The sequence below is a fragment of the Heloderma suspectum genome, chromosome 2 (genome assembly GCF_057233095.1).
Source record: "Heloderma suspectum isolate Gila_16-S chromosome 2, 16-S_ref, whole genome shotgun sequence".
Classification (NCBI taxonomy): Eukaryota; Metazoa; Chordata; class Lepidosauria; order Squamata; family Helodermatidae; genus Heloderma; species Heloderma suspectum.
In genome coordinates, this window is record NC_139459.1 from 177,824,333 (window position 1) to 177,850,400 (window position 26,068).

At 45.7% G+C, this 26,068-nt stretch overlaps 1 protein-coding gene across 3 annotated transcripts; it reads right to left on the reverse strand.

Annotated features, from left to right (window-relative positions):
- Positions 1-2,654: 2,654 nt before the first annotated feature.
- LOC146353445 (hepatic lectin-like) lies at positions 2,655-24,654 on the reverse strand. 3 transcript variants are annotated; one of them, XM_084836452.1, is made up of 7 exons: positions 24,541-24,654; positions 20,032-20,130; positions 15,151-15,225; positions 9,451-9,602; positions 7,481-7,593; positions 6,068-6,105; positions 2,655-3,831 (listed from the first exon to the last, which is right to left on the reverse strand). In XM_084836452.1, the coding sequence occupies exons 1-7, from the start codon at positions 24,581-24,583 to the stop codon at positions 3,743-3,745; spliced, it is 609 nt and encodes a 202-aa protein (XP_084692578.1). In that variant the 5' UTR covers positions 24,584-24,654; the 3' UTR covers positions 2,655-3,742. The 3 variants fall into 3 exon arrangements, with proteins under 3 accessions (XP_084692578.1, XP_084692580.1, XP_084692577.1); XM_084836454.1 differs by lacking the exon at positions 2,655-3,831 and having other exon boundaries at positions 5,274-6,105; positions 20,032-20,126; XM_084836451.1 differs by lacking the exon at positions 2,655-3,831 and having other exon boundaries at positions 5,274-6,105.
- Between the last annotated feature and the right edge of the window lie 1,414 nt (positions 24,655-26,068).

Sequence of the window (26,068 nt, forward strand, 5' to 3'; positions counted from 1 at the left end):
TCTCTCTCTCTGACCTATTAATATACAAATAGCTGTCTCCTGAGTGGTTCAGGGGAACCAATCAAGACAAAAAAGGGGGAATCTGGCAGAGCAGTCCTTCTGAATGTTCTGCCTCCTTGGAGTCTTTGAAGGCTTTAGAGGTATGTATGCACAACAGTCAGCAGGAGGTGAGAAATCTGGGTACAGCTGCCAGCAGGAAGAAAGAATGGACTCAGAGGGGCTGGCGACAGAGAATGGCGCTTTGGCAGGTGGGAGGGCATTGCACACACACACCCTCCCACCCTTAATAAGAAACCTCCCCTGGGCAGCAGAACTACTCCAACAAGCAAGTAATTCCATTGGCACATATGGAGCCAAATTCACTTTCCCCCACACCAACCACCTCACAAGGGCTAAACAAAAAACCCTTGATTGACACCAATTGAGTTTTTTTTCTCTTAGCCCTCATGGATGGGGGATGTAGGGGGAAAAAGTGGCCAGGCAGGAAGGTTTAAATCCCCCCTACCCATATACAATAGTTCCAGTCCAGATTGGGACACAGGTGCTTACAAGTTTAAAAAAAACGGTGAGGATAAGCTGCATACTATGTATTCAAAGTAGTGTCCAGTTTAGCCCTAAGTCTGTGTCTTTTGTACCTGCCCCGGTTGGTGGGTACTGGGGTTCTAGTGAAAAGACGAAGTAGATCTGACAAGCCTGGAGTCTGTTGATCCCTAAAGTGACACATCTTAGGTGTGCATCTAAAAACTGAATGCATCACACACACACACCCCCACACACACCCACACACACACACCAGCCCAAAGAATCACATTCTGAATGGGGTGGGGACAACACACCTCAGTGACTTTCTGCAGGCACTGATGAGAAATAATGTTTGAAGAGGAAACACCATGGAGTAACAGCTTCCAGACTTTCTTAGAACTCTATAATATTGTTAGCTTTCGACTGATTCAGCACATTGCACAGATTGCTGAATTCTTAACAAGTCTCGGTTTAAGGATTGTGAAGAGGAAGTTAAATATGATCGATTCAGCGGTGACGTGCGATGGCCACACCTCTCAATCCTTGGCTTTTGAAATGAAGAGAGGGGGCTAATCCTACACTTTGGCACAAGGGAAAGCATGTTGCAGGACAGCTGCCTAGCTCAAATGGGGCCCTGTCTTCATCACACCTCCACACTGGGACAACAGGTTGGGAAGAAATGCAGGTAGCATTTGCAGCTGACAACTGGAAGGCAAAGGGGAGCTTAAGCTCCCTTCCCTGCTGCCCACCAATCCTCCCCTGCAAGTATCCCTGCCCCTGCATTCCTGTTATCAGAGCAAAAGCAGATTTAGAACTACCTATTGGCCAGGTCAGCATCTAGTCTCACCCACTCTAAGCTCCCTTCCCAGGAAGAATGCTGCAAGTTCTCCTCCCACGTTATTCCGGGTGCTGAATGTCCTTCCTAATCCAAAACGTGATGTGTGGTGAAGACCACAATTTGAGATTGCTGTAAAAAAAAGGTTAGAGCAGTCATGCCCACGCTGTATGATGTAGAATACTATGTGGTGAGAATGTCAAGGCACGGCTGGGGGCAAAAGTCGGGGGCAAGCCAGGAGCCACAGGACAAGCTAGGAGGCAGGACTGAAGAGCAAATCAAAGCTGGAGAACAAACCAGGAGGCCAGATCTAGGAACAAGCCAGACGTCACTCTGGGAGGGGCTGTGGCTCAGTGGTAGAACCCATGCATGGCATGCAGAAGGCCCCAGGTTCGACCCCCAGCATCTCCAGGTAAGGCAGGAAAAGCTCCTGCCCGAAACTCTGAAGAGCCGCTGCCAGTCAGTGTCAACAATACCAGGCTAGATGGACCCGTGGTCTGTTACAGTACAAGGCAGCTTCCTATGTCAGGACCATGCAAGAGCTCAGGAAGACCTTATTACTCAAGCAAGGCTCCATTATCACAGGAAGCTCTCTTTATACCCCCTCCAGGAGAATCCAATGGTTGGCTTGGGTAGGCAGAGTCAGGCCAGAACCCGAGGATACTTCATTGAGAAGCTGGCACCTGCAGTTCAGTGATTCACCACAAGGGCCAGCTGTCCACACATCCCAGCAGTTCCTGACTGCGAGAACCATAGAATCATAGGGTTGGAAGGTGCCCACAAGACCATCAAGTCCAACCCCCTGCTCAATGCAGGACGCCTGATTCCCATGCAGTCTCCCATCCAAGTACTAACCAGGGTGGACCCTGCTTAGCTTCCGAGATCATAGTTGCTCCTCACCACAGAGAACGGCTAGTGTTCCATGAGAAATAAATTCATTTAAAGACACACACACATTCTCTTGGGTGCCCACTGCCTCTCTACATGATGTTCTCTGCTGGCCTTGCCTCCCTCCAATTAGCATCTGTGGAGAGGGGATTATTCTGCTCTGTCTCTGCATTGGATTGGAGCACTCAATCACTCCCAGTACAGAGACACAGCAGGCTTACCTGCTTGCATAACAGGTTGCCCACTGTGGCCCTGTCTGAGTCACTGCAGTCTGCCTGTCATTGTAATTTTTTCTTTTAAAGTGCCACCCGTCGAGCCTCACATGAGTCACTGCTTTGGGTTTGCCTCCTTCCAATCAGATCGATGACTGATGCAAAACCAGAAAGGATGGGCTCCTTTGAGGTTGGATGACTTCTTACACACTTTAAAAGTAAAGCTTGTTTGGGTGTCAGAACAAAGTAGGCCTCTCATTTTAATTCAGAAAATAAGTGGGCAGCAGTGATCTTGAACTATGGGAAAGATTGCTTTTAAAAGATGTAAAAAGAAACAAGAAATTCAGAACAAAATAAACAAACCTGGAAATAAAAATCCAACATTACGAAATATTAGCATGGGGCACAATAACCGTAGCTGAAAAATGTGCAGGGCTTGGTTCGTACTCTGCCTAGGCATGTAAGATTATAGATACCCAGTGAAATATGGAAACAAGACTTGGGCTCATGTGCCCTGTTCCACAATAACACATACAACTTCTAATGAAAACCAGGATCTGCATGAAAGCGAGGTACAATTCATATGCGGGTCCACCCCTTTTTGGCCATGGACAGATTGCACAAGAGGGCAATCCTCTCTGTGCGCTTAAGCCCATAGTTGCTCTATCTGTTCAGAAGAGGTGTGGGGAACCTGTGGCCCTCCAGATGTTGTTGGACTGCAACTCCCATCATCCCTGACCATTGGCCATGCTGACTGGGGCTGATGAGACCTGGAGTCTATCAGCATCTGGAGAGCCACAAGTTCTTCCTTGTGTGTATTCCACAGTCTTGGGAGAGCATGAGAACTAATTCTTTACAAGAAGTATCATTGTCTTTAATTGTAATCTTAATTTTCTGTAAGCCATCCTGGGAATTTCATTGATATATATATATTGGTATGTGTATCTATATCTATATCTATATCTATATCTATCTACCTATATATTGGTATGTATATATATTGGTATGTATATATATATATATTGGTATCCCCTTTCATCGATCACTGCCTTGTTGTGGCGAAGGGGCTTGCGTAACTCAGTGAAGCCATAAGCTATGCCGCACAGGGCTATCCAAGATGGACAGGTCATGGCAGAGAGTTCTGACAAAATGTGGTCCACTGGAGAAGGAAATGGCAACCCACTCCAGTATTCTTGCCAAGAAAACCCCATGGAACGTATCACAAGGCTAAAAGATATGACGCTGGAAGATGAGCCCCTCAGGTCGGAAGGTGTCCAATATACTCCTAGGAAGAGCAGAGGGTATTTCCAAGTAGCGCCAAAAAGAGTGAAGCGGCTGGGCCAACGCCGAAAGGACACTCAGCTGTGGATATGTCTGGTGGAGAAAGGAAAATCCGATGCTGTAAAGAACCATATTGTTTAGGAACCTGGAATGTAAGATCAATGAATCAAGGCAAACTGGAGGTGGTCAAACATGAGATGGCAAGACTGAACATCGACATCTTGGGAATCAGCCAACTAAAATGGACAGGCATGGGCGAATTTAATTCAGGTGACCATCATATCTACTACTGTGGGCAAGAATCCCTTAGAAGAAATGGAGTAGCACTCATAGTCAACAAAAGGGTGGGAAAAGCAGTACTGGGGTACAATCTCAAAAACGATAGAATGATCTCAGTATGAATCCAAGGCAAACCATTCAACATCACAGTAATTCAAGTCTATGCCCCATCCACTGAGGCTGAAGAAGCTGAGGTTGATCGGTTCTATGAAGACCTACAGCACCTTCTAGAACTAACACCAAAAAAAGATGTCCTTTTCATCATAGGGGATTGGAATGCTAAAGTAGGAAGTCAAGAAATCACCAGGATAACAGGCAAGCATGGCCTTGGTGTACAAAATGAAGCAGGACAAAGGCTAATAGAGTTTTGCCAAGAGAACACGCTGATCATAGCAAACACTCTTTTCCAACAGCACAAGAGGCGACTCTACAAGACCCTGATGCTGGGAAAGATTGAAGGCAAAAGGAGAAGGGGATGGCAGAGGATGAGGTGGCTAGATAGCATCACTGATGCAATGAATATGAACTTGAGCACACTCCGGGAGAGAGCAGAGGACAGGAAGGCTTGGCGTGCTATGGTCCATGGGGTCACGAAGAGTCGGACACGACTTAACAACTGAACAAAAATATATTGGTGTGTGTATATATATATATATATATGTATATATATATACCTGATATATACATACATACATACATATATATCAGGTTACAAGACATTTCAGTTCATCTGCACATAGTCTCTCTGATTTACAGCTGCTTCCCATAGAACAAACAAAAGACAATGACATGCTTGACAAAAGGGAAAATGACATGCTTGACAAAAGGGAAAATTTCTGGATCTATAGACTCAGAACTCTTAGTCCAAATGGCCTTAATTCGTAAGGACAGTTCGTAGGCATCACACCACTCATATCTCTGTTTTTTTTCTCCGAAGGAACTTTCATCTCCAAGCATTCCAAACTGCCACTCGTGATATCCATTTAACAGCACAGCTACTGACGAGGATCAGAAGCAGAATTTTATAGCTTAAATATAGTTCTTGAATACTCTGTTGTTAATCTTTCTATCATTCATATATATATATATATATATATATATATATATATACACATATATACACATATATACACATACATACACACACACACACACACACACACACATATATATAATTTCAAAATTACACTCCCTTTCTTCTAAATGCAAGAGAAATCAGTAGATGAATGGTCACTGAGATAGCAGTACAACAACAAAGTCGTGGGAGGGCAATTTATAAATCTGTTAAATAAGGAAATAAATCAGATTTCAAGCAACGCTTCAGTTCTGGCAGTTCAGAAATAATGTGTGTATGTGTATATATGTGTATATATATATGCGTGTATATATATATATGAGTCAAAAGCTCCTACCCAGGAATTTCCTCTGAGGATGGAGAGCTCAAATATGTATGTGGCAGTGCACATTACTTAGTTTGTGGTTGATGTGAAACTGAGAAATATTAAAAGGAAAACTGGGATTTTTAAAAAATCTACATGTCAAGCCAAAGTTCAAGGAGTACAAGAGAGCAGTGTTTTGCATTGGCAGGGGGGAGCAAAATCACATCCACTAGATTTAGCTGCAGGATCTGTGAAATAATTAAATGCCAGAAGTCTCCAAACGGTAGTCAGCAATGATGTTCCAAAGCAGTCATGATTTACAAAATTAATAATAATAACAGTGGTCCAATCGTTTTAAAATTAAAGTCTTTACATTCTGAAGAGGCTTTTCCACTATAACTGTTAAAGTTTAAAAGTGATATTTGGAATGCCTCCTTAGAATGTTCACGCTTGTTTTAGAGAAGTGAAACAGCTTTTCCTGTGTGCACATGTTACGGCAATAAGGCCAACAATCCCTCTCTGTCTGGGGATGTTCAAGGGAGATGCTTAGGTGCTCGTTCGGTGCTCCGGCCTTGGACCCAGCAAAGACTTTTCACAGATGTAGTAGCATTGGTAGGTGCAGTGGACATCATTCCATTCCCCATTTCCCCAGAGATGTGCACAGTCCTCACCATGCGCATCATCATTGGGCTCCCCTTGCTTCCAGTACCTGGGATTAAAAGTAAAATACCTTTAAAATTATGTATTGATTTGTTTATTTACAATACTTCTGTTCTGCTTAAATGTAACGAAATCTCTTACATTACTGAATTATATTGGATTATATATTGGATCATCAGCTTTTCTACACAAGGCTGTTAATCGCTGTATCTGTGTTTGGTTTTGTTGCAGAAGTCAGATCCGAACTCTACACAAGAAGCTTTTCCTTTCCTGCTTTTCTGCTACGTAACCTCTAGCTGGCACTGTGCTATAGCAGAATAGTGCAAATTATATAGCAGAATAGCGCAAACAAGTACAAGCAGCGCTTTCAGAAATAACACCCCATTTTCCCTGTTCTAAAAACCCCTGGAAAGTGCTCTGAAAAAACAGAAGTGAAACTGGAGGATCACAATGTTGTCCAAAGATCCCATAAACAACCATGAGTAAGGAATCATGAGCTCACAATAAATGCCATGTGTAGAAAAGCTCAAAGAATCAGTGACCCTGCTGAATGGGCTGAGCTGTGGTGTGAGCCGTGGGGTGTGTGTGTGTGTGAGTGTGGCAAGGGGATCTTATTTTTTTCACAAAACGTTTTATAGTTAGGGCAACTGGGTGGGCATGTACATATTTACATATGCTCATTATTCTTTTCTACAGCAAAATTACCTTGATTCATTCAAGTCTGGGTTCAGGACGGAATTGGCCTTGGTCACCCTGATGGATGACCTTCTTAGGGAGACAGACGGGGAACTGGGGCCCTGTCACTTCTTATCAATCTCACGCCAGCTTTTGTGGCCATTGACCACAGTATATTTCTGGATGATCTCCATGATTTTGGAGCTGGGGGTACATTTTATGGTGGTTCGGCTCTTACTTATGGAGTTGGTTCCAGAGAATAACATTGGCTGACTGTGCCTCAGCTCCCTGGCAGTTGAACTGCCAAAGGGCACTATTTTGTCTCCAGTGTTGTTCAACATCTATATGAAGCTGTTGGGAGCAGTCATTAGGAGATTTGGGGCAAGGTGTCATCAGTATGCTGATGACACTCTATTGTAAGTCAGGAGAGGCCATGCATGTTCTGAACCAGTGCCTGGATGCAGTTATGGGCTGGATAGAGCCAATAAATTAAAACTAATGTGAAGTTTGACTGTTTCAATTTATTATAAAGTTTTAGAATGAAGCTTTCAGTGAGATGATGTATGGGAGAACTTCAGTTCTGGGTGCCAGTTTGGATCTTGGGATAGATAGATGCACAGAATGAAATTGAAAATTTGAGAATTTCCACTGACAAAATTTGAGAATTCGAAGGAGAACATCTTATTCCATGCTTGTTTCGGCCTTACTCAACAGGGGTGGTAGATGGAAAAAGGCTGCTCAGTGCTTACGTGAAGCTGTTTGTGTAATCACTGCCATCTAACCACTTCCAATGTCCTTCGCTGTCCCTGTCATGGAGTCCAATCCAGTAACGAGCATTTCTGGTCCAGGTCTGAAGGAAGTTCTGCAAGAGAGGGGAGACGAAATCGGACAAATACGGCTGAGGGCACATCGACTTCTATTTTTGTCAGAAGATGAAAGGATGGAGGATTTTGGAATCATCTACCCCATGGCCACTGCTGGGCTTCTCAGGGTTCAGTTTTGTCACCTATGCTATGTACGGCCATTGCGGGTGCCCCAGGGGCCCAAGCTTCTGCACTGCCCCCACCCCCAAATGCATGATATTGCTCTCACAAGCCTGCTGTTTGGCTGTTTGTCAGGTTGGGGACAGCACATTTTCCTTGAGGAGGATGGCATGTAGGATGCCATTTCCTTCTGTGTGCTGTCCTCCCCATGTAAACTGTGCTCTCCCAAGTTTGCCATACAGCTATTTTGCAGGCTAGGGGAGCGCGACTGTGATGGCAAGGATGATGTGTGGGGGCCGTCATTCCTGCATGCCATCCTCCTCATGAAACTCACACTTCCCCCCAATCCACCATACAAGTGTTTGGCAGGCTGAGGGGAGTGTGAACATGATGGGGAGGATTTCACGGGGGGGGGGGGCCTTAACCATTTCCTTCCTGCATGCTGCTGGTCCCTATGAATGTGTGTGCGTGACTGTGTCTTGGGGGCAGGGTGTGAATGGAAGGAAGACAGTATGTGTCAGTGGCACGAGTGTGTGTGTGAACAAGGGGGAAATTGTGTATGTGTTTTTATGTGGCAGGGTGAGGGGGACACTAGCTCTGGCTGCCAGCACATGGTCCCTCGCCCTCCAACCACAGCAGCATGCAAAAACATTGTCCACTGATGGTGATGGCATCTCTCACAGAAATGGGCTCACCTGAAAGCTTTTGAGCTCTCTTTTCCCACAGGGCCGTGCACATTCAACCAATGCTCCCCTTGAGCCATGGGTGCTGATTGGACTCTGGCTGCCACCAGCCCTAGTGGGAGCCGCATGCAGAGAAGGTTTGAGGAAGCCAATGTCCCTGGGCAGGAGAGCTGGGCCTCCCAATCTCCCAGAGTGCAACGGTCTTCCTAACCTTCCCTGGAATCACTGACTCAGTTACAGCAGCCCTGCCTGCTCTGCTGGGATGTTCCTCCAAAGACGGGGTGGGGAATCTACGTTTTGCCAATTGTTTTGTTAATAGGCAATGGTTCTTTCTGGATATGCAGAGACAATGCAGTGAAGGAAAGAAGCTTATTTAGCTAAAACAGGCTAATGAAGCAAGTAATTACAAGACCAGATTAATATGCTTATGTCCCTCTAGCTACTGGGAGTCCCTTCCAGAAGCCAGCATACCCTGAGAAACAGCCTGACTTGTACACAGCAAATTCATGATCAGTCTGTGTTGAGACTCTGAATTGGGAGGGTCCCAGGGAATCATACAGTATCCCCTTGATTCCTCCCATTCTGGTCACGGTCCCATGACTTCATACGTTCTCCATTCTTGTAGATTGGAAAACAACCAGCCTCAACAATTAGCAGGCAACCAGCCCAACACAGATAACTCCTATCTCTGCTTGCCTTGAGATTGTGCCAAAAGGCCTTATCTACCGGCCTCGAGCGCAGCGTTAACAGCATTAACCCTGGGAAGCAGCATAGCTACCCCTGCCCCACCCATCAGTTCAACAAATAGGCCCAACAGCACTCTAGACATGGGCAAGAGAACTGTGATGCTCCACTAGCTCCTCGATATACAATAGTCTTCTGCATTTCCACTACAACCTGTGGCCCTCTAGATGCAGATGGGCTCCAACTCCAATCAGCCCCAGCCAGCATAGCCAATGGTCGAAGATAAACGGAAGTCGAAGTCCCACAATATCTGGAGGGCCACAGGTTCCCCGTATCTGTTCCAAAAGAAGAGAGTTTCTCCCTCTTTACCTGTTCTGCCATATTATTGATGATGACCAACTGCGATCGTCTGTCCTCGCACTGAATCTTGGCCCTTGTCCAGGTCATTTTCTCCAGAGAGAAGTAATAACATTTTCCATTGAAGTACTCCCATTGTCGAGTGTCAGGTCCACACGGGAACACTGGGCAGAGGACAAAACAAATGGTGATGCTAGCCGGAGCTTAGAATGTCAGCTCACGGATGTATGAGAGCACAGAAGGGCTGTCCATAGAAGTCTGTCATACATTAGGGGACAGGGCAGAGGAATAGCACATTTGTGATGAAGCAGAAGAACGGGGATGGGTGGGAGGTATGAAAAAGGTTTGTAAATGTGCGATATCCTTAATGTATCCAAAATCCACAATTAAATAATACCTTTATTAGGACCAACCAAAATGTCACAAAGGATTGTGCAAGTCATCTTTTCTACTGAAGGCTTTTATTGTGCACTCATCATTTCCCACTAGCAGATTTACAGGTTCTTTAGAACAATGTTGCAACCCTCCAGTTTCACTTCTGTTTTTAAAGAGATCTGTGGTGGGTGAGGTTGGAATGGGGAAAATCCAGAGCAAGTCCCTACTAGTGTAGTGTAGTTTAGCAAGTCCCTATTAGTGCATTATACCACAGCTCCATCTAAAGGTCATGTAGCAGAACGTATGGAAAGATAGGAAAGAAAAAGCTTATTGTGTAGAGATCCGATCTCAGTTCGGGGATGAAACCGGAAGCAGATACAGCGGGTTAACAGCCTTGTCTAGAAAAGCTCAAAGGTATTGTCTAACTGTGGATTCTGGATTTTCTCCCTCTGGATTTTGGATGTTTTACTCATGGACCAGAGCATCTCTGCTTTTTATATGCTTAATGTATGGTCCCAGTGATCTGGGTTTGTAAGGAGCTTCAGTTTCTATAAAGAATACTGTCAAGCTCTTCCCGAACTGGATTTCAGGTTAGATTCCCAGGTTCCTGTTGAGGCAGCCCAACAGAGCTGGGCTGAAAATGGTAGGCAGATTGAGCCTTGGTGAAGCTGTGGAGTATCCCCAGGGCATGCTAGCTGCATCTTACATGCTCTAGATGTGGCGAAGCAATGCAAGGCCTGGAGACATCCCCCTTGTTAAGCCATTTTTAGGTCAGCGCCCCAATCCTGCCTGAGTCATAGCAAAATGGATTCCTAGCAAGTCACAAGACATAGTCCTCAAACCACTACGGGGTGCTATTAAGAGGAACAAAAAGATTGGTATTATCCTCTAGGTGGCTGACTGGCTCAGTATAAAAATACAGCAGAGAATGATATGAGGAGGGCTCTGGATAGGGGTGAATGCTCCTTCCTTGTTCTCCTCGACCTCTCAGCGGCTTTCGATACCGTTGACCATGGTATCCTCCTGGACCACCTGGAGGGGTTGGGCATTGGGGACACCGTATTGCGGTGGTTCCGGTCCTTCCTCTCCGGCAGGTACCAGAGGGTAGCATTGGGAGAGGAGGTTTCGGACCCGTGGCCACTTACTTGTGGGTGCCACAGGGTTCCATCCTCTCCCCGATGCTATTTAATATCTATATGAAGGCGCTGGGGGCTATCATTAGGAGGTTTGGGGTGCAGTGTCATCAATATGCGGATGACACACAGCTCTACCTCTCGTTTAAATCTTCACCAAGGTTGGCCGTAGAATCCCTGTCCAAATGTCTGGAGATGGTGAGTGGCTGGATGGGGAGGAATAGGCTGAAGCTGAACCCTGACAAGACCGAGGTACTTTTGGTGGGAGACAAGAGGAGGCTGGGGGATGTTGACCTGGTGTTGAATGGGGTACGGCTACCCTTGAAAGACCAGGTCCGCAGCCTGGGGGTCATTTTGGACTCCCAGCTGTCCATGGAGGCTCAGGTGTCAGCTGTGAGCCGGACAGCGCTGTATCAACTCCATCTGATACGGCAGCTGCGCCCCTTCCTTCCTGACCATCTGCTCCCATCGGTAGTACATGCCCTGGTCTCCTCTCGTTTAGACTACTGTAATGCGCTCTACGTGGGGTTACCCTTGAAGATGGTTCCGAAACTGCAGCTGGTACAGAATGCGGCGGCTCGCCTGATTAAAGGCAGCCGCCGGCGAGATCACATCACTCCAGTGCTGAAGGAGTTGCACTGGTTACCAGTTGTTTTCCGGGCCAAATTCAAGGTGTTGGTTTTGACCTTTAAAACCCTATATGGTTCCAGCCCAGCCTATCTTAAGGAGCGCCTCCAGCAGCACCAGCCAGGCCTCTTAACAAGATCAGCCTCAGATGGCCTTCTCTCTGTCCCATCAGCCAGGACAGCTAGACTAGTGGGGACGAGGGAGAGGGCCTTTTCTGTGGTGGCCCCCACTCTGTGGAACTCCCTCCCTAGGGAACTCCGTCATGCCCCCTCTTTAATGAGCTTCCGTCGTGCATTAAAAACGCTGATGTTCAGGCAGGCATTTGGGGTGGGTTAGGGTATTTTAGAAAATGTTTTTATTGTAGAATTTTATTGTTTTAAACTGTTTTTATTGTATGTTGTACATCGCCCAGAGTGGCTGGGTGACCAGCCAGATGGGCGATTAATAAATTTAATAACAAAATAAAATAAAAATAAAATAAATAAAGAGAATAACTGTATGCCAAGCCTCTCCACTTTGTATGATTTGGGAAAATGGGCCCAATATAAATCTCTCCCTGTGGGAGGGCACCTTCATAAGAAAACCATAGGGGAACGATAGATTTTTTTTCCCCCTGCGAGAAGTGATCATTTAAGGTGGCCCATATTTTGTTATTATTGTGGTCTAGAGCAGCGGTCCCCAACCTTTTTGGGCCCAGGGACCAGTCCTGTGGAAAACAATTTTTCCACGGACCGGGGGGGATGGGACTGGGCTGCAGCAGGGGTGTGGGAACTTCCCTTACCTTGGGTCCGGGGGGGAGCGGTCTGTCCCCCCCGAACCCTGGCCGGTTCCGCTCCGAGTCCGTGGAGCTGCCGGCCGACTCCGGCCGCTGGCGGACTTCCAGCTGCTGGGCTGGAAATGGCATCCGCATGGACGCCATTTGTGTCCCTGTAGCCGATTACTTGAAGAACAGGGATGCAAATGGCGTCCGTGCAGATGCCATTTCCATCCCAGCGGCTGGAAGTCCACCAGCAGCCAGAGCTGGCCGGCAGCTCCGCGGACTCGGACCGAAGCTGGCCAGGGCCAGTGAGGATTCGGGGGGGGGGAATTGCCTCCCCCCCTGCGGACCCAAGGTAAGGGGGGTTCCTACACCCCTGATGTGGCCCAGTCCCTAACAGGCCACGGCCCGGTACCGGTCCACAGCCCGGGGGTTGGGGACCCCTGATCTAGAGCATCCTTCCCCAACCTGGGTCCTTCCAGATGTTTTGAGCTACAACTGCCATCAGCTGCAACCGACATGGTCCGTGGCAGAGATTACAGGAGTTGTAGTCCAAAGGGATCCAGATCGGGGAAGCCTGGTCTGAGGGCTGGCTGAAGAATTCTGAACCAAAATAGAATAGAATTGGGTTGGCTGAAAGTATTTCAGTTGCTCCTCATGTTTTTAGCACAGAAAATGCTATATACATCACACATTTTTATGATTGGTTGTTAATACTCCCATTTTAGGGATCTGAAAATGAGATGAGAAAAAATGAGCTGCCTATGTGACAATCTAATGAGCTTATGCCTGAGGGCCTAACTACATATTACATTAAGCACACTTTTTATAAAGTGTGCTTAATTTGACCACTTTTATTTTGAAGGAAAAGTAGCTGTGCAGCAGGGGCACATAACAGCTGGAGGGAGCATTTTTGGAAGGAAACTGGCACAGCATCTCTCCCTGCCCCCCTGAACTGGATTGGGATCATGATCCAGATTGGGAGGCCGGTGCAGCTGCTTTTTCCTCAAAATCAAAGCGGCCAGTTAAGCATACTTTTTAAAACATTTTAAATAACGTACAGTTTAGCCCTGAGTAGAGATTTGAATCCAGGTTGCTGGCTAGTTCTCCATCCACTGGGCTACATTAGGTCTCTCTTGAATGAACTGGCGACCTTCAGAGCTAAACAGGAGCCTGCTACATGAGAAGAAGAGCCGGATGAGCTTGCAAAGGATGTTCAAAGGCCAGTTTACACCACAGTAAGGAAGTCATTGGGACTACTCTAGGTTGTAGAGAACAGCCAATTACCCTATGGCAGGGGCAGGAAACCTGGTGCCCTTCAGATGTTTTGGACTACAACTCCCATAATCCCTGACCATTGCTCATGCTGGCTAGGGCTTATGGGAGTTGCAGTCCAAAACACATGGAGGGCACTGGGTTGCCTACTTCTGCCCTATGGGATAGGGACAAGGAAACCACCACCTAGAGCAGCCTTTTCCAACCCAGTGCCTTCCAGATATGTTGGACCTCAACTCTCATCATTCCCAGGCAGTATGGGTAGCTGGAAAAGATGGGAGTTGCAGTTCAACACCTCTGGAGGGCATCTGGTTGGAGAAGTATATCCTAGAGAGGCTAAAGAGCATTGCCAAGTCTGAGCTCTTTGAGCTAGAGCTTTTCTACATGAGGGTGTTAATCACTGTATCTACTTTCCATTTAGTCGCAGATTGAGATCTGAGCTCTACACAGAGCTTTTCCTTTCCTGCTTTTCCACTACATAACCTCTAGGTGGCACTGTGCTATAGCAGAATATCACAGTTACACAAGTAGGAAAATAACTTTTCTTTCATTTTCAGAAATAGTACCCCATTTTCCACGCTCTAAACAAACCTGGGCAAGTGTAAACTGGAGGATCAGGTTGTCGTCTACAGCAGGGGTCCCCAACCCCCAGGTAGTGGACCAGTACCAGTCCGTGGCCTGTTAGGAACCAGGACGCAGTAGGGGAGTGCGAAACCCCCTTACTTTGGGTCTGCGGGGGGGGGGAGGCGATCCGTCCCCCCCTGGAATCCTCTCTGGCCCTGGCTGGCTCCTCTCCGTGGCGAGTCGGCTCCGGCCGCTGGCGGACTTCCGGCCACTGGGATGCAAATGGCGTCTGCATAGCGGACGCCATTTGCGTCCCTGTTCGTCAAGTAATAGACTATGTAAATCTTTATGTAGCCTATTACTGCAAAGAACAGGGACGCCATTTGCGTCCCAGTGGCCAGAAGTCTGCCAGTGAAACCATCCCACCCCCCCAGTCTGTGGAAAAATTGTCTTCCACGAGACCAGTCCCTGGTGCCAAAAAGGTTGGGTACCGCTAGTCTACAGAACTCGTAAACAACTGTGAGCAAGGAATCATGAGCACACAATAAATGCCCCATGTAGAAAAGCTTCCAAAGTGTGAGGGGTTTGGCCTGCTTCTCAGGGTTTCCAGGAGAAAGGGTCACATCTAAGGAACCATAAGCAAGGGGTGTCGTCTCTTTCCCACAAAGCCTCCCCCACCCCACCATTCTAATGGTTAAGCCATACCCCTTTCCAGAATCTTTTCATTCTCTGGGACAGAGTGATGGAGAGGCAGGCAGGCATTTTAATTCTTGAAAACACACATGGAGCAATACTACACTAGAGATCAGTTAGGAGAAGCGTGAAAGCTCACCAAATAAAACCACTGAGTGCCCCCAGGCTACACCCCCTGCTCTGCTTGGCACCACATCTGAACTTCCAGGCTCTGCACCCTCCATTTTTAGAGTCTGAGACCCGAGGAGATCTTGATGACCCTTGAGATGGATATGCAGAAAGACTTACATTCATAATCAAGTCCAGGTTTTGGTTTTGGAAGCTCGACATTCATTTCAGTCAGATCTGATGAAAGTGTTGTTGCTGAAAATTTGTAAAAGAGGGAAAGGGTCGGGGGGGGGGGATGTCAAAATTTTAGAGCTGAATTTAAAATGTCAGCCTATAGAATGCAAGTGTCAAACACCGACTGCTATTGCATGTTGGCTGTCAGAGACTATCAAATATCGACTACCACATGTCCACTAATCTTATCTGCCTGCCTACTCGCAATTTATCTGATGATGATGATGAGAGGAGGGACCATAGCTCAGTATGTTGCATGCAGAAGGTCCCAGGTTCAACCCCTGGCATCTCCAGTTAAACAGGATCTTTGACAGGAGGGCTGGGAGAGACCCCTCCCCGAGACCCTGCTCCGCTGCTGCTGATCACTGTAGACCAGGGGTAGGCAAGGTGCTACTGGTGGGCCTCAATGTGCCCCTAGACACCTTTCCTGGCACCCACCTTTTAGTGTGTTGGGGCTCACGCCCCACCTCTGCCTTGCACTCAGTCTTTTGGGCAGGTTACTTGTCCTTTGCCACACCTCCCACTTGTGGCATTTTGTGGTGGTGCCCAGGATGCTTTCTCAAATTGCCAAATTGCTTAATACTGGGTTTAATGGACCTCTGGTCTCAGTCAAGATACTGCAGCTTCATGGACCCTGACCTGACATGTGATTATATCCCACTGTCTTTAGAAAGCTCAGCATGACTTATGTAGCACTCCCATTGGACTCCCATCTAGACACTCATCAAGTCTCCACTTCCATAGCTCCGCCATTGCAGTGGACAAGGTTGGGCGGAGTCAAATGTTTTGCTCCACAGCAACCCAAATTACACAACAGGGAAAACTGGATTCTACAACTGGCATAAAATTATGCAAAGTATGCCCATGCATTCTCCTACTTTGCTGAATTTATTCAAGAGAGGAGCAAGGAACTACACAAGGGTCTCCAAAGCTCCGCCCTCTGATCACTGGAAATTTTACCCAGTGATGAGTGCTAGTTCTAAGGTTTGGTGGTGGTGGGGGGACCCCAGACACGACACCCTCAAAGGCAGGGAGAAAGTTGAGGCAGTACTTGTGCCTACCGCCTCTGCAGCACACTCACCCCTTCCAACTGCACCTCCTAGGTCAGGAGTGGGCACAAAGTAGATCTCCAGATGTTCTACTGGTAGATCTGATCTGGAGATCTCCAGATGATCTACTGGTAGACCTTCTGCCCACCACTGTCCTAGGTCACTGCCCCAAAGTTGTTGTTACCAGTTGTTTTTTGGGCCCAATTCAAGGTGTTGGCATTGACCTTTAAAACTCTATATGGCCCAGTCTATCTTAAGGAGTGCCTCCAACAACACCAAGGATGCCGCTCAACAAGATCAGCCTCAGTAGGCCTTCTGTCTGTCCCATCAGCCAGGACAGCTAGGCTGTTGAGGACTAGGGAGAGGGCGTTTTCTGTGGTGGCTCCCACTCTGTGGAATTCCCTTCCTAGTGACCTCTGCCATGGGAGTTGTAGTCCAAAACCTCTAGAGGGGCCCAGGTTGTCTAACCCTGGCATGGAGTCCATGGCTGAGTTATCTTTGGGGTGAGCATTAGCCTTGACAATGAGGTACACCATGAAAAAGGGGGACAAAATAGTATAAATACAAATTGAATATGCTTTATATATAATAGGGGCAGGGAGAGGACTAATTAAGGAAGGTTTAGATCAGAAATGCTCAGTAATCCCTTCTGAATTTCAACATAGTGCCAGTTAGACAGTTAACTTTGAAACAATGTCCCTTTCTCCCCTCTTCAAATATCACAATGCGGTTTCAATTCAGTATAAATTGAAGTGGAATATATGACAAAATATCCCTTAATAAAACTGTCATGGAAACCCCAGAAGAATTGTACAGCAACCCCCACACATGTTGAAAGAATGTGTTAGGGCAGGGGTGTAGAACCTCTTTCAGCTCAAGGGCTTAATTCTATTTTGAAGAAGCTTTGGGGGGCCACATTCCAGTGGTGGGCAAGTCTGAAGGCAAAAGGGATCTCCATCTCTCTCTCACCCAGCTGACCACTGACAATTATTTTCTCTCCCATGCTGTTGCTTAGCAACTTGGTCAGAGGAAGAATGGATACTTCATAAAGGATTGCGGAAGAGTAGCCTGCTTCACAGATAATTGCAACCAAGAGACCTATGTATTATTTGTTTATTATTAACATTTATATACCACCTTGCTAAAAAGCCATCAAGGTGGTATACAACAATTTAAAACATTTTAAAACAATAAAACCTTAACACAATTTTTAAAAATCCCCCCCAAACGTTAATAACTGTAAAACATTAATACATTTGAACAGGTACATAATTTAAAAGGCTGAATTAAAAAGAGGTGTCTTCACACCCTTTCTAAAAGCCATGAGAGTGGAGGGCCAATCACAGTTCTTGAGGGAGTGGGAGTGACACAGAAGGAGACTTTCATAACGACCCATAATCCTCCTGGCCTGGGAAGTCACATGATAAGAGTGGACCAATACAGGGCTAATAGCAAATATAAAGGCTCTCAGGTCTGCTGACTTTCTTAGCCTGGGCAACTTATTGTTGGTTCTTCCTGTGTTGCCCTCCAGTATGCCTGCCATGTGGTAAATGGCAAAACCTCTCCAGCAAAGCAAAAAACAAGACTATCTACACTAGTAAGGTAGCCATTTTTTTTTTGGTCAGTCATTATTCCCACCCATGCAAATGCTTCAGAATGAAGCTGCATGGAGGGTGGGGCTGGCTGGCTGGCGGATCTCTGTCATTGCTAGCATTAAAGCAAAAAAAGGGGGTCAGTTGCTAATGGTAATCCTGATCCCTTGAATCCTTAATTGCCCAAATCCCCTCCTGCCTCCATTCACCAGCTGTGAACGGGGTAGCAAATGTGTATGGGGATTTCAGTTCAGCACCACAGTGTACTCCTTCCCTGGAGACCCTAAGGTGAAGGCTAAAATCCTGAAACTTCAGGTCAAATCCCATGTGAGAAAACCCTAGATTCTGATATAGATGATGCCATCTAGAGTCTCCGGGACTCCAGATTCCTGCTGAAACCTCCCCTGCAGGGACCAGCATCCTTGGTTTTTAAACCCAATCTGCTTTATCGCCTTAATCCCTTTTTTTACAATAGCCAACTTGTCTGGACTTAACTGGCTAGCTCATTTGTCATGGAAATGCAAACCTGTTAAGTGTGGAACCATCCTTCTAAGATGTTTCTGATTGGCCTTGACTATTTACATTAGAGATTGAGCTTGGTTCGACATTGGTCCAAACCACCCTCCTTCTTAGGTAGGAAGCCAGTTTCCACTTGTCTAAAATGCCCATAAATATGCGGCGTATAGCCCCAGTTCTTGCCTTTTTTGGAACCATATAAATCAGGTGAGTAAACATACTCTGCCAGAGACTGAGATTCTCTCAGACCATCCTTTCTGCAAGGAACTCTGCACATGCTCTGAAACCCAAGACTCCACTTAAGCAGGTAAAATGCAACTAGCTAAGTAGTTAGACTTTTTGCTTTAATTTGAAAGTCTGTGTCTGGTTTTTGTTGTCTTTCCTTCTCACTGTCAGGATTCCTTTTGCCCCCACTTAACTTCAAATGCTGAAACATACACAGACAATAGGCTTCAGTCTACAGCTTTTAATCCATTACTTCACAGGGTCATACAGATGCAAATTCTCAGTGACTCTCAGTCTACAAGGAAATGCCTTCAGGGGGTTCAAAAGGTAGTTACGAAAGTTTCCTGCCAAGAGGAAGGCGGTCTCACTAGCCTAACTTAAGAGCGGGGAGGTCTCTCTCTCTTGTGAGGCTTCTAAGCGCAGCTTTTCACGCAAGGCCAATCGGTTAGGCTGTCTAAGTTCTGCCCCACCTTCTCTCTTTGCTCTGCGCCTGTGCCTGGCGTCTATTAAATCAGACTCCCCAAACCCTGCCTCCTCCTGTTCTCTTCTCTCATCGGGGGTGAGGGTGGTGAAGAGGGACCCTCATCCTCTGCCAGCTGGACCTTTGAAACCTGAGAAGCCTGCCTAGTCATGTCTGGACTAGCCTTGGAAAATACCTCCCCCATGTCTGGTGGTTCTCCTTCAGAATCTGAACTATTATCCTACTCCCTGCGCTCAGAAACACCCCTGACACTCTTCCCTTTTTTCTGCTACAGTACGTCAAACCCCTTTACCAAATGAACTTCGTTTATGTACAACGTATATTATATATGAGCAGTTGGCTTCATTCGTTTAAAAAGGGTATTTTTCTGGACTGCTAGACTGCATTGGTGTTAAACTAAAGTTATTTCAAAAGGTTCTGTTAAATTCTGTATCCTCTGGGCTTTGAGAAATTAAATCTAAAACTCCTTTTTAATATTTCTAGAGATGGTAATGTTAGAAGTCTATTTTAAGTTGCTTGGTTATTTTTTAAAAATTAAATGCTCTTTATACTTTTCTTGGTATCCAATTTCATTTGATTGATCCATGCCCTGCATCTCTGAGGACAGGGTTGATTGTTATTTTGTCAACCAACCTAGTAATACTTATATTGAAGGGTGGTATACAAACCTTTAAAATAAATAACTCAATGTAGTAATGTTTATTCGATCAATAGTGGCCCTCCAGGTGTTGGGCTCCACATGTGGCCCTCCAGATGTTGTTGGGTTGCAATTCTTCATCAGCCCTAGTCAGCATAGCCAACATTGGGAGTAGAGATGGGCGAACCCTCCTACATCCAGTCCAGGGGGGTGGGGAGGGTAGTCTTCCACAGGCAAACATACACACACACCTCAACAGAGCCAGAGCCAAGAAGTCCCCTCCTTTACAGATGAAACTTTTGACAAAAAAGAAGGAAAACTAAGTACCTTTGGAAAGAGCCACAATGAGGAAAATAGCACTCAGCAGGCAAGAGAGAGCCACCATTGCATAGACATGGAAGATGGGTCTCTGGATGTAATTTCTTTCTTTAAAAAAAAAGAGAAAGGTGAAAGTGATAGCAGGAACCCTGTTCCATTGCCATTGTGTAATCATGCAAATATATTTATTTTTGCAGAGTGCTAGTACATGCTTTGAGCAGCGGTTATCCAGTCCACCAATCACTAGGGTAGGGGTCCCCAACCTTTTTGGACCCATGGGTACATTTGGGAATTTGAGAAACTGTGGTGGGCATCACCACAAAATGGCTCCCATGGAGGATGTGGCTAGTGACATCATGGCTGCTGTGGGGGCCCGGCTAGTTAAAAGTGAGCTAAAGAGGGTAGGTATGTATGAATTTTTGTAAAATAAGTTCTGTCTGCATTTCACAGATTGTCGGTGCCTTTCGTTTGGTCTTCTGCTCATTGGCGAAATCAGATGTTTTGCAAATTTGCACTTCTGAAAATGCACAAATCCCCCCAAAATGTGCAAATTTGGCCAGTATTTTTATTTTACGTTTTTTTTCTACAACTAAATTTGTGTACAATTCTGGGAAGTAAAAAAAAAATGGTCAGCAAGTCTGCGCAATCTGTGTGACTTGGGAAAAGCTGGTCTACTATGGAATCCATGAATTGGATTCATAGAAACCCAAACTCACTTGATTGCATTGTGGATTTCTCCAACATCCCTAAAAGAAGGGCGGGGGAGAGAAATAGTAAGGCGAGAGGCTGGGAGGGAGGGGGCAACAGCAAGGCTAGAGGCTGGGAGTGGGGAGAAACAGCAAGGTAAAGAGGTGGGGATAGACAGTAGCAAATCAAGAGGCTGGGAGGGAGAAAAGAGTAAGGCAAAGGTGAAAGAGCAAGGCTAGGGGCTAAGAGGGGGAGAAACAGTGACCTAAATTGCTGGTGATGGGGAAAATAACAAGGCTAGAGGCTGGGAGGGAAGAGTAAATACCAAGACAAAGTGGTAGAAGGGAGCGAAAGAGCCAGTCTAAAAAGGGAGGGGGGAAAAAAGACGGCTCTAATGTTTTCCAAGGTTTTTCTTCAAACACTTTTGTGAAGGGGGCAGGGAAGGGAGAGCTTTGTGGACACGAGCAACGAGGACCCCTGCACTAGACTATTGTACTTGTAGTGGCAAGGCCTTTTGCCACCAGCTGGCTGAGCTTGAATGATGTCACCGAAAGTTCATGGGTTGTTTTATTGAGATAGCTGCTCTGCATGTGGTTGTTTCCTGCTTGTGCCACACTTGCAGCAGGGTCTGGTTGAGCTGTGGGGGGTCTGGCATCATCTGTGGATGGCAGTCTTCCCCAACGTGGTGTCCTCCAGATGCCTTGGACTGCAATGCCCACCATTCCTGACTACTGGCCATCCTAGCTGGGGCGGGTAGATGGTAAAAGATGGTTTGCTATGACTTGATAGTAAAAGAATTGTAAGATATGCAGTAGTTGTACACCAGCCATTCCCAACCCAGTATCCTCCAGATGTCTTGGACTACAACTCCCAGTATTCCTAAACATTAGCCATGCTGGCTAGGGCTGATGGGCGCTGATCCAAAACTTCCAGAGGGCACCAGGTTGAGGAAGGCTAATCTAACAAGGTGAAATAGGCACAACCTGCCTGTCCCAGTGCAAGTCATGGTATTAAGCAGAGGTGCAGGTGTGAAGCAACAGGTGGAAAGAGGGTGCTGAACCCTTCAAACCTTCCCCCACCTTCACTTTTCCCTCAAAATCACCTCCTGAAGCTGTTTTTTCTCCCAGCATGGCAAACTTCCAGTCTGAGGACCTGATTGGGTAAGATCAGCAGGGTGAGGGGGCTTTGAGGGAAAAGACAGGTAGGGATGGGGTAAGCACATCTCTCCCACCCCTCCTCTGCATGAAGCCACTCGCTCCTGCTTTATATTTGCTTGTTGGTGTCTTACATTGCAAAAGGTGGGTCTGCTGCCATCACATCTAGTTAGATTCTTACTGTTACAGGAAGCACCAGAAGAGCTTTTCCACACAAGGCTGTTAATCCTCTGTATCTACTTTCAGTTTTGTTGCAGAACTGAGATCTGAGCACTACACGAGGAGCATTTCTTTTCCTACTTTTCTGCTACATAGGGATTTTCTACATGAGGTATTTATCATTCACTACTCATGGTTGTTTATGAGTTCTTTAGATGACATTGTGACCCTTCAAGTTTTGCTTCTGTGTCTAACCAGCAATTTCAGCCAGGTTTTTTTTTAAGAAAATGTGGCATTTAATTGTGAAAGCGAAAGAACATGTGATTTCTTCTTGCATATTTGTGCTATTCCGCTATACCACAGTGCCACCTGGAGGTTATGTAGCAGAAAAGCAGGAAAGGAAACACTCCTTATGTAGCGCTCGGATTTCAGTTCTGTGATGAAACTGAAAGTCGATACTATGGATTAACAGCCTCAATAACCTCTAGGTAGCACTGTGGTATAGCGGAATAGTGCAAATACACAAGAGGATATCAAGCTTTCTTTCACTTTCACAATTAAATGCCACATTTTCCCTGCTCTAAAAAAACTCGCTGAAAGTGCTGGTTAGATACAGAAGCGAAACTGGAAGGTCACCATGAGTTGGGAATGAAGAGTGCACAATAAATGCCTTGTGTAGAAAAGCCCCGCAAAGAACCTAGTTGGAGGCCCTCCTTCATATGCCCTTGCCAAGCCAAGTTAGACGACTGGTTCCTAAGGAGAGGGCCTTTTCAGTGGTGGCACCCTGGAATAGCCTTCCCAGAGGGCCTCACCTGGTGCCTTCTTTACACTCCTTTTGGCATGAGATGAAGACCTTTTGATTCACCCAGGCTTTTTAAGCGCTCCATGGGCTCTCACTGTTTTAGTATGATATTTAATCTGAGCTGCAAATTGTTTAATATTCTTAATTATTTGAAGGAAGAGGTTTTCTATACCCCATTTTTATTGTTTGTTGTTGTTTTGCAGTTATGGTATTTTGTATGCTCTAAAGATTTTTGTTTGTTTGTCTTGACCAATAAGCTGCCCAGAGAACATTTGTTGATGTGCAGCTATCTAAATATAATCAACCAAAATATTAAAGTTGGCTTTTTCTTTTAACAGTGAGAGGTAGCCTAACTTACAATTTATTAAAAACAGCCCAATACCTCAAAAGACACCTATACTCAGCTTTGAAATACATATATTTTAATGTAATCAATTATATAATTCTGTACAGAGATCTGCTGGCTGAGGGGTTCTAGGATCTGGTGGAAGCTCCACAATACTGCCAGAACTTGAGATACACCACCAGCATGACAGATACACCAGCAGAACACCCCTGATACACCAGTGGGACACTCTGCCAGAAAGATTCATCCTTGGAACAGCCAAAACTCAGTGGAGACAGTTTGTGGCACCTTAGACCAGGGGTGGGTAGAAAGTAGATCTTCAGATGTTTTGGACTTTCACTCCCAGTATTCCTGACCATTGGCCATGCTGGCAGGGACTACTGGGAGTAGAAGTCCAAAACATCTGGAGATCTTCCTTCAGCCCATCCCTGCTTTAGCTGAACACATTTACTGTAGCATATACTTTTGTGTACTAAGGTCCACTTTGTCAGAAATTGGATGAAACGTGGAATAAAAAATAGAAGAAACAAAAGGAAGAAAGAACAATAAATATTGGACAATAATTAAATATCTTGTTAATTAGAAATTTGGATCGGGGACATTTTGGTTAGCAGTTCATTCTCTTAAGCACTAGGGGGGCTGACTTACACACCAAAAAAGAGGACAAAAGAGATGCAAATGTGCATATGTTATATGTATAGATGCATATTTAGAAAGAATGACTATATCTTAAACAGAAATACAATACATCTCACTATACTGGAGGAGACTGTGGCAGGGTCACCTTGTGCCTGCTTAGTCTGCTGTCCAGGTGGTAAATGTGGATGGGCAATTTTAGGGCTCCTGCTCTCCCTTCTTAGGGTTCTTTATCTCTAACCCAGACTTGGACCGGACAGCCCTCCAAATAGAGGATGTTTTCAAATAGAGGACTGCCCTCTGTAAAGTACAACACATGGCCACCCAGTCTGTCATGGAGAAGAACCAACTCCCATTTCCTTGTGAACAATTATAGGATGGCAGGTGTAGCTCTTCAAGGCCACTTCAAGGCCCTTCTCTTCTTAGGGTTTTTTATTTTTTAATTTGGGCTTGGATTGGACAGCCCTTCAAACAGAGGACTGTTTTGTTTTCAGACAGTCATTCAAGTAGGGGACTATCTTTGTAAAGTAGGACACATGGTCATGCTATTTGCCACTGCTTTATTACACTAACTGTACTATTACACCATCCTTGCTCCAAACTTACACCCTAAAGCTGAAGCGTAGGTTTTGTGTTTTGTTTTTAAAACAAAACAAAAACACGTCCTTCAAATTCCAAAATGAAAACCTAAAATCCCAGCTTCAGTTACCAAGAAGGAGAAGAGAATCATTTACCTTTATAAGTCTGGAAGTCATCTTGAAACTTTTCGTCTTCCATGTTGTGGGGGGCAAAAACAAGTGGGAATTGGCTACAGAGGTCCTTTTTTGCAGATCGTGATTTTCTAAAGTAGGGACTTTGCCATTTACCATGTCTATTCCATGACCAAGTTTAATCTATAACTGGTAGTGGTGGGGCAGGCCAGGTCCCTGATCCTCTTTCCTCATGCCATCAGTTTTTGGAATGTGGCCACACCTGAAACCTCACTCATTGAACTCTGGTCCAAAGAGAGTTCTTGAGCAATTTGTTAATTCGTTCTTTGCCCGCTCAACATTTTCTTGGCCAGAAATCAGCAGTATATAACTTCCTTGCATACACCATAAACCTTGCTGGTAAGCAGCATTTAAATGGGTCCATATTATTTTTTCACAACATTTTCATTGAGAAAAGCACCCTCTCATGGTTATGAAGAAAGGCAGCACAAGCAGTGGGATAAGTAGAGCTGGAAATCTGTTGGAGGCGTTGGAGGTAGGGCCTGGAGCTCAAGCATTAAATGGCTTGAGACCATGATCTTTGAAGGACTGCTTCTTCCTGCATAAACCTGGCTATCAGGTGGGGTCAACTTCTGAGACCCTGCTCTGCATTCCACCATCCAGGCAGACACAATTGGTAGGCAGCTGGGGTGGCCATGTGTCTGCTTTTACAGTCCTCTATTTGAAGGTCTCCCAGAGCACCATCGTCTGTTTGAAGGGCTGTCCTGCCCAATTCTGGTTTAAAGATAAATAATCATAAATACTGTTGCCCATCACCCCCTGGACAGCAGACTGAGCAAGGCACACAGGTCACCTGCTCACAGCGTTCCACACTATGGTGAAATGTACTTGTTGTTGTTCAGTCGTTCAGTCGTGTCCGACTCTTCGTGACCCCATGGACCATAGCATGCCAGGCCTTCCTGTCCTGCGCTCTCTCCCGGAGCGTGCTCAAGTTCATATTCATTGCATCGATGATGCTATCTAGCCATCTCATCCTCTGCCGTCCCCTTCTCCTTTTGCCTTCAGTCTTTCCCAGCATCAGGGTCTTTTCCAGAGAGTTTTCTCTTCGCATTAGGTGGCCAAAATATTTGAGCTTCAGCTTCAGTATCTGTCCTTCCAATGAGCACTCAGGGTTGATAGTTGAAATGTACTATCTATATATTAATATGGAGCATTAATTTTTGTTCACTCCGTTTTGACCCCTACATATTATCTAGACGAGTTCGGAATGGTCTCAAATGAAAGGTGCCGATGCCTAGATTTGCAGAAAAATAATCACACCTGTGAAAATAAATTCACAACTTCGCAATTACTTGTTAAAGTTTATAATAATTTGTATCGCGGAGCTAAACGGGTACACGGTACATGATCTCATACATCCCTATTGATGTCTACAATAGCAGAAAAATAATTTCATTTTCAAAAATTAGTTGAAACATCGATAATTAAATGTTAAAGTTTTAAATTAAGTCACTGTCTCACTTCTCGCTGTATTGCAATGTGATTGCCTTTC